Here is an 8,542-nt window from a genome sequence, read left to right as displayed (position 1 = left end):
CACATTTAGGTCCCTAATCCATTTTGAGCTTATTTTTGTCTATGGTGGAAGAAAGTGGTCCAGTTTCATTCTTTTGCATGTGGCTGTCTAGTTTTCCCAGTACCATTTGTTAGAGACTATCTTTTTCCCATTACATATTCTTGCCTCCTTTGTTGAAGATTAATGACCATATAATTGTAGATTTATTTCTGGCCTTTCTGTTCTTTTCTATGTGTCTGTTAATCTGTGTGTCTTTTTTGTGCCAGTACCATAGTGTTTTTGATTACCACAGCTTTGTAGTATATGTTGGAATCTGGGATTGTGATACCTCTAGCTTTGTTCTTTTTCCAGATTGCTTGATGATTGCTTTTTCAAGATTGCTTGGAGATTGCCACAATGGCTAATTTGGGGTCTTTTGTGGTTCCATACAAATTTTAGGATTATTTGTTTTAATTTTGTGAAAAATTTCATTGGCAATTTGATGGGGATTGTGTTAAATGTATAGATTGCTTTGGGTAGTGTGGGGACTACCCATACAGTATGGGATTGTTTTTTAAATTTTTATTTCTGCTATTTCTTTATTAGTGTATAAAAATGCAACACATTTCTATATATTGATTTTGTATCTTGTGAATTTACTGAATTCATTTATTAGTTCTAGTAGTTTTTTTGGTGTCCTTAGGGTTTTCTATGTATATTATCATGTCATCTGAAAATAATGGAAGTTTTACTTCTTTCTTACTCATTTGGATACATTTATTCTCTTTTCTTTTCTGATTGCTTGTGGCTAGGACTTCCAGTACTATGTTGAATAAAAGTGGTGAGAGTGGATATCCGTATCTTGTTCCTGATCTTAGGGGGAAAGTGTATAAGACCTTTATTATGTTGAGGTATGTTTCCTATAAACCCACTCTATTAAGGGTTTTCATCATGAATGGATGTTATACTTCATCAGATACTTTTTCTGTATCTATTGAAATGATCATATGGTTTTTCTCCCAATGTGACGTATCACATTGATTGATTTGCAAATAATTGAATCACACTTGCATTCCAGGTATAAATCCCACTTGATCATGGTGAATGGTTATTTTAATGTATTGTTGGATTCTATTTGTTAATATTTTATTGAGGATTTTTGCATCTATGTTCATCAAAGATATTGGCCTGCAGTTTTTTGGGTTTTTTGTTTTTTGTTTTTTTGTTTTTGTTTTTGTTTTTTGTATATCTTTACCTGATTTTGGTATGAGGGTAATGCTGGCTTCATAGAATGAATTTGAAAGCTTTACTTCCTCTTTTGTTTTTTGGAGTAGTTTGAAAAAATAAATATTAACTCTTCTTAAATGTTTGGTAGATTTTACCTGTGAAGCCATCTGGTCCTGAATTTTTGTTTGTTTGGAGTATTACTGATTCAATTTCATTGCTTGTAATTGGTCTGTTCAAATTTTCTATTTTTTCTGATTCCATTTTAAGAGTTTGTTTTAAATAATTTGTCCATTTCTTCTAGGTTGTCCAATATATTGGCATATAATATTTTCACAATATTCTCTTAATCCTTTGTGGCTCAGTCAGTTAAGTGTCTGACTTCAGCTTAGGTCTTGATCTCGCAGTTCATGAGTTTGAGCCCCATGTCAGGCTCTGTGCTGACAACTCAGAGCCTGGAGACTGCTTTGGATTTGTGTCTCCCTCTCTCTCTGCCTCTCCCCTGTTTGTACTCTGTGTCTTTCTCTCAAAAATGACTAAACATTAAAAAATTTTTTAATCCTTTGTATTTCAGTGGCATTGGTTGTTACTTCTACTGTTTCCTTTCTGCTTTTGTTTATTTGACTTATTTCTCTCTCTCTATTTGATGATTCTGGCTAGAGGGTTATCAATTTTGTTGATTTTTTTCAATGAACTAGCTCTTGGTTTCAGGTCTGTTTTTTTATTTTATTTTTTTTTTAGTTTCCTTTTCATTTATTCTGCTCTGTTCTTCATGATTTCTACCTTTTGCAGGGCTTGGGGGCTTTTTGTACTTCTTTTTCTAGCTTCTTTAGGTGTAACTGTTTGGTTTATGTGAGATTTTTCTTGCTTCCTGAGGTAGGCCTGTGTTGCCATAAACTTCCCTCTTAGAACAGTTTTTGCTGCATCCCAAGGATTTTGGACCTTTGCGTTTTCATTTGTCTCCATGTGTTTTTTGTTATTTTCTCTTTGATTCCTTGATTAACCCACTCCTTTAGAAGCATGTTATTTAACCATGTATTTGTGTTCTTTTCAGACTTTTTCTAAGGGTTGATTACTATTTTCACAGTGTTGTGGTCAGAAAAGATGTGTGGTATGATTTCAGTTTTTTTAATTTGTTGAGACTTGTTTTGTGGCCCAAAATGTGAGCTATTCTGGAGAGATTGTTCCATGTACACTTGACAAGAATGCATATTCTATAGTTTTAAGATGGAATGTCTGGATATACCTGTCAAATAAGTATAGATTTTTTTAAAACCATAATCCATTTATAATTTTCTATGAGTGGAAGGAAGAAAAAACTAATTTTTAATATTCAGGCTTTTAATCATACTCTGGATAATTTGTAAAATGCAACTTCTAAATTGCATGTATCTTTAATACTCTACTTTATCAACAGATTAGTAAAGAAATCTTTATTGTAGTTAAGTAAATTATCTATAATTTAGTGTAGTGAAATTAAGGTAAATTATCTGTATGCTGTTTCTCTCCTTTCCCTTGATGTTTCCATCATTTGAATTCTAAAAATCAGAGAAACCCAGCTGAGCTTTCTTCAGTGATTTCTAAAAGGCAGTGACTGCTGGGCCACATAATAAAAAGTATGTGAAAGAGAACACATCTGTGGATATGTTTCTCTGCAGATGAACGAAGCACATGATGGACCAGAGGAATTTTATAAATAGGTTTGGAAACATGTTCCACCCATTTTTTATCTCTTTTCACCTTCCTGTTGATAACTTTCACCAGTATAAGTTTTTCCCCTTCCAACTGTGTAGGCAATTGGCTAATTTTCAGGTAGAAATAATGCAACTTTAATAGGAATTAAATTACCCATCCTGATACAAAAATTTTGATTTGTTTTTTATATCACAGCCAATATGCACACATGAAATTTAGAACATGTCCTTGGATTTAGTGGTAAATTGTAACTAGGATGAAAGGGTACCAAACCAGCATTAAACCATACTACCTTCTCTCTGGGTTGATAAATCTTTTGTCCTGTTGTGCTAAGTTCTTCCCAAATGTTTATGATATCATCTGAACATTTTTTCATTTTTCTTACAAGTTTAGAAAGCTTTCACATTCACTTTGTATTCTAAATAATTTTTGTGATAATAAATTTAGTATGTTTGTTGTAAAGTTTTAATAACTACCTAAAAGTGAAAGGCAAAGACTAAAAGCTTCATTCCACCATGCAGAGAAAACCCCTTTTGATATTTTTTTCCCTAGGCTTTTTCTTTTTTTTAATTTTTAATGTTTATTTTTTGGTTTTTTGAGAGAGAGAGAATGAGGCAGAATCTGAAGGCTCTGAGCTGTTAGCACAGAGGCTGACGCAGGGCTCGAACTCACAAACTGCAAGATCATGACCTGAGCCAAAGTTGGAAGCTTAACTGACTGAGCTACCCAGGCACCCCTAGGCTTTTTCTATGAATACAAATTAGTATTATATTTTCTTCATATAATTCGTATCAATTTCTTCACATGATTGCAGACATTTTCCATTATCATTAGTCTTCCAAAATATTAATGGTTACATAATATTTCATAATTTCTTTAATTATTTCATAATTGTACATTTACATTGCTTATATACTTTCACTATAATAAGCATTCTTTTATGTTAACTCTTTGACAGTGTTATATACACATTAGAATATTTTCATTCTTCTTTAAAAAATTATTTTAATGCTTTTTATTTATTTTTGAGAGACAGAGAGAGACAGTGTGGTCACAGGAGGGTCAGAGAGAGAGGGAGACACAGAATCTGAAGCAGGCTTCAGGCTCTGAGCTAGCTGTCAGCACAGAGCCCACAAACCGTGAGATCATGACCTGGGCCAAAGCCAGACTCTTAACTGGCTGAGCCACCCAAGCGCCCCAGAATATTTTCATTCTTTAGAATATATTCCTGGAAGTAGGGTTACTGGGTTAATGGGTATGAACATTTTTAAAGATCTTTGTACATCACTTCCAGAGAAATTTTAAGCATTTGTAATACTATTTGCAATATAGGACCATAACCTTTTATTTTCTTTGACTAATTGATTGTTATGGCTTTAAATCCACTAACCACTCTCAGTTTGTGATTGGATTGTCAAAATGTGCCATTTTGAAGAACTTCAAATAGTTTGAATATAAAATGTCACATAAGTGGTGAAATATTTTTATTTATTTATTTTTTAATGTTATTATTTATTTTTGAGACAGAGCGTGAGTTGGGGAGGCAGAGAGAGAGGGAGACACAGAATCTGAAACAGGCTCCAGGCTCTGAGCTGTCAGCACAGAGCCTGATGTGGGGCTTGAACTAACGAACCATGAGATCATAACCTGAACCAAAGTCAGATACTTAACCAACGGAGCCACCCAATTTCCCCAGTGCTGCAATATTTTTGACCTTTCTCTATGATTGACTCTTGAAAGGAATCCATTTATAGACATAATTTAAGGAAGAACAAGGCATAAAAAAAGTCATTCTAATGATTGAAAAATATATATAGAAAAAAATATATCTAACTTACAAACTTAGCATATGAAATATTTTATGTCACATTCACTATTGTATATATGGTACTTAACAATAGCGCTTGGAACGTATATGTTAATATTTTTGTAATGAGTGAGTATGAGTATATAAATGAAAGACTGAATGAATGAATTTATAGTAAATAACCTAATTTGACTTTGCTAAGTTGTTGGCAACCATTTAGAACATGTTAAAGGCTACTACCACTGTGGGTTGTGCTAAATGATTTTCTCATTTTACTGCTTGGAATGATACGTGTTGGGTGGGTTTTATGTGAATATTTATAAGAATGAAAGCAATAATGTAAATGTTTTCTTTTTATGTTTGAGAGAGAGAGAGACAGTGAGAGCGGGAGAGGTTCAGAGGGAGAGGGAGACACAGAATCTGAAGCAGGCCCCAGGCTCTGGGCTAGCTGTCAGCACAGAGCCTGACACGGGGCTTGAACCCATGTGAGATCGTGACCTGAGATGAAGTCAGACGCTTAACCGAGCGAACTACCCAGGCACCCCTAAAAGCAATAATTTAAAGAAAAAGCAGGTGGTGGCTCTTTCATTTGTTCTTATTTGTTGCCCTCTTCCACTTTGGTGGGAGTTCTTTTGGCAGAGCCACTGATATTAAAGAATATTTGGATCATCAATGGACCTAACTTGCTGTATCCATGTTTACTTTTTATTTACAAAAGACCCAAAAACAACTACTATTTCCCTGATTTGCATCACATGAAGTATGAGATTGAAGATGGCACTGTACCTAATGGAAGAGAACTTTGGTTTGGATTTGATCCCCTGGAGTTCCCTGAGTTTAGCTGGAGAGGGTACGCTCAGATGACCTCCGTACAGGTGTGTAGCCTCTAAGAAATTGCTTCGTGGCAGGACAGCGCACATAGTTACCACAACACTGTCAGTGAGGCCCCCCAAATGTGAACTATCCCCAAAACTGACTCCAGGATTCTTTTCTCCAGACTAAAGATGGGGTTTGGGGTAGGACTGGATTTCAACTCAAAAGTACATGTATCAATTTCACAGCTTATTGCGAAATTAATTTGGTTACCAAATCAGACAAAGAAAGGATTTAAAAAAAAAAAACTGGTGTATATCTCTGGAGACTTTTTATAAGAAGTTGTTTCCCAAATGAAATTAGTCTATATTTTAACACAAAAGACACTTATCTTTAAAGCCATTTGTGAAGATTAAAAATGAGTTGAATTAAATAATTTCAATGTGTGTGTTGTTAATATTTGACCAGTGCTTGCTTTATTTATTTATTTATTTATTTATTTATTTATTTATTTATTTTTGCTTTTTTAAACTCTGGATTACTATATGAATAAAAACTAGGATAGATGAGGAATTTATTAGTGCTACTTAAATTTTCTTTCTTGTATTTCTCATTTTCTTCATTCTCCTCTTCTGTATCCATCTCTCTTGGCTCTGTGTTAGAATAATTAAGGAATTTATACATTTTCTTGTTACCTTTAGAACTTATACAATATTTATAACTAATAATTTCTCTATAGTCATTGAGAAGTTTTGTTCTCAGAATTTCTCTTCAAGGTTGGGCTCTTCAAACTGTGTTTCTCTGTGGAAAAATTCATAACAAAAGAGGTAAATTGATGACCATGATTACCCAGTATTTGTCCTTAGTAGATCCAGAACTAATACCTGTTAATTTGTGTAATTCATCCCTTAGAGAAACAGGGACGGGTTCACAGTTCTCTTGGAGCCACCATTGGTTCTAATGTTGCTCGTTGCCTCACCAGGGTTTCCTGTCAGGCTGCTTTCTCAAACAGTACCTAGGATCCGACACCTCACTGCTTTCACCTTCTCCCCAATAAAGCAATTCGGTTTCTTTAACTCCTTCCTGATCTTCATTATTCAGAAAAAAACAATAGACTCCATTGAGTCATAACAAGTTGTGAATGACTGAAAGTCCACTCAAGATGGATACCTTCTCATAGGTGTTTACAGTTTGAAAGAATAACTAGTTAGCATAAAGGAATGGATTTCAAATGATGGATTTCTTTCAGTATTTAAGTCTGCAGACCTTGGCGGTGTCTGTGAAATCACCACTAACTTGTTCCTTACACATATTTGTATTTTTATTTTCCAACATGGAACTGACACTTAGAGATGGACTCTGTCAAGTAAAAAAGCTCCATTCAGAGGAGTCTTTAGGATTTTCTAGATATAGTACCATGTCACTTGCAGATCGTGAGAGTTCTACTACTTCCTTACCAGTTTGAATACCTTTTCTTTCTTTCTGTGGTCTGTCTGCTGTGGCTAGGACCTCCAGTGCTGTGTTGAATAAAAGTGGTGAGAGTGGACATCTTTGTCTTGTTCTGACCTTAGAGGAAAAGGTCTCCATTTTTCATTATTGAGTATGATGTTGGTTGTGCATTTTTCATATAAGGTCTTTATTATCTGTATCTACTCTGCAGAGGGGTTGTTTTTTATCGTGAATGGATGTTGTACTTTGTAAAATGCATTTTCTGCATCTGTTGAAGTGACTTAATGGTTTTTATCTCTTCCCTTACTAATGTGACATGTCTCATTAATTGTTTTGCAAATATTAAAGCAGACTTTCATCCCAGGAGTAAAGCCCACTTGATCGTGGTGAATGTTATTTTAATGTTTTGTTGGATTTTGTTCACAAATATTTTGTTGAGGATTTTTACATCTATGTTCATCATACATATTGGCTTGTAGTTCCTTTTTTTGTGGTGTCTTTATATGGTTTTGATAGCAGGTTGATACTGGCCTCATAGAATAAATTTGGAAGTTTCCCTTCCTCTTCTATTTTTTGGAAGAATAAATATTAACTCTCCTTTAAATATTTGGTGGAATTCACCTGTGAAGCTATCTGGTCCCAGACTTTTGTTTTTTGGGATTTTTATAAAAAGTATTATTATTACTGATTCAATACATTTCTGGTAATTGATCTGTTCAAATGTTCTCTTTCTTCATATTTTTGTTTTGGTAGGCTATATGTTTCTAGAAATTAATCCATTTCTTCTAGGTTTTTCAATTTGTTGACATATAGGTTTTCTAATAGTCTGTGACAATTGTTTGTATTTTTGTGGTGTTGGTTGTATTTCTCTTCTCTCATGAGTGGTTTTGTTTATATGCCCCTGGTTATCCCTCCCCCCTTTTGATAAGTCTGGTTAGAAATTTATCAAGTTTGTTGATTTTTTCTAAAAACCATCTCTTGTTTCATCGATCTGCTTTATTATTTTTTTGGTTTCTGTGTCATTTATTTCTGCTCTAATCTTTATTATTTCCTTCCTTTTTTTCGGTTTGAGTTTAGTTTGTTCTTCTTATTTTAGTGTCTTGAGATATAAGGTTAGGTTGCTTATGTGAGATTTTTCTTGCTTCTTGATGTAGGCTTGTGTTGCTATAAACTTTCCTCATAGAACAAAATCTGAAAGATTTTGGATCTGTGTTTTCATTTTTATTTGTCTCCATGTAATATTTTATTTCTTCTTTGATTTCTTTTTTTCTCCATAATATTTTATTGTCAAATTGTTTTCCATACAACACCCAGTGCTCTTCCCCTTAAGTGCCCTCCACCATCACCACCACCTCTTTTCCCCCCGTCCCCCTCCCCCTCAACCCTCAGTTCATTCTCAGCATTCAATAGTCTCTCAAGTTTTGCATCCCTCTCTCTCCCCAACTCTCTCTCCCTCCTCCGCTCCCCCTGGTTCTCCATTAGGTCTCTTGTTTTCCTGCTAGACCTATGAGTGCAAACATATGGTTTCTGTCCTTCTCTGCCTGGCTTACTTCGCTCAGCATGACACCCTCAAGGTCCATCCACTTTCCTACGAAG

General features: G+C 34.5%; 1 protein-coding gene across 1 annotated transcript in view; it reads left to right on the top strand.

Moving 5' to 3' along the window:
- Positions 1 to 8,542, top strand: part of LOC115277422 (laminin subunit alpha-3-like) — a 154,939-nt gene that overhangs the window by 7,420 nt on the left and 138,977 nt on the right. The window contains 1 exon segment of the mRNA XM_029921573.1: positions 5,403 to 5,559. Coding sequence (XP_029777433.1) covers positions 5,403 to 5,559 — 157 coding nt within the window.

This window comes from Suricata suricatta, chromosome 14 (assembly GCF_006229205.1).
Source record: "Suricata suricatta isolate VVHF042 chromosome 14, meerkat_22Aug2017_6uvM2_HiC, whole genome shotgun sequence".
NCBI lineage: Eukaryota > Metazoa > Chordata > Mammalia > Carnivora > Herpestidae > Suricata > Suricata suricatta.
This window is presented reverse-complemented; position numbering and strand designations above follow the sequence as displayed.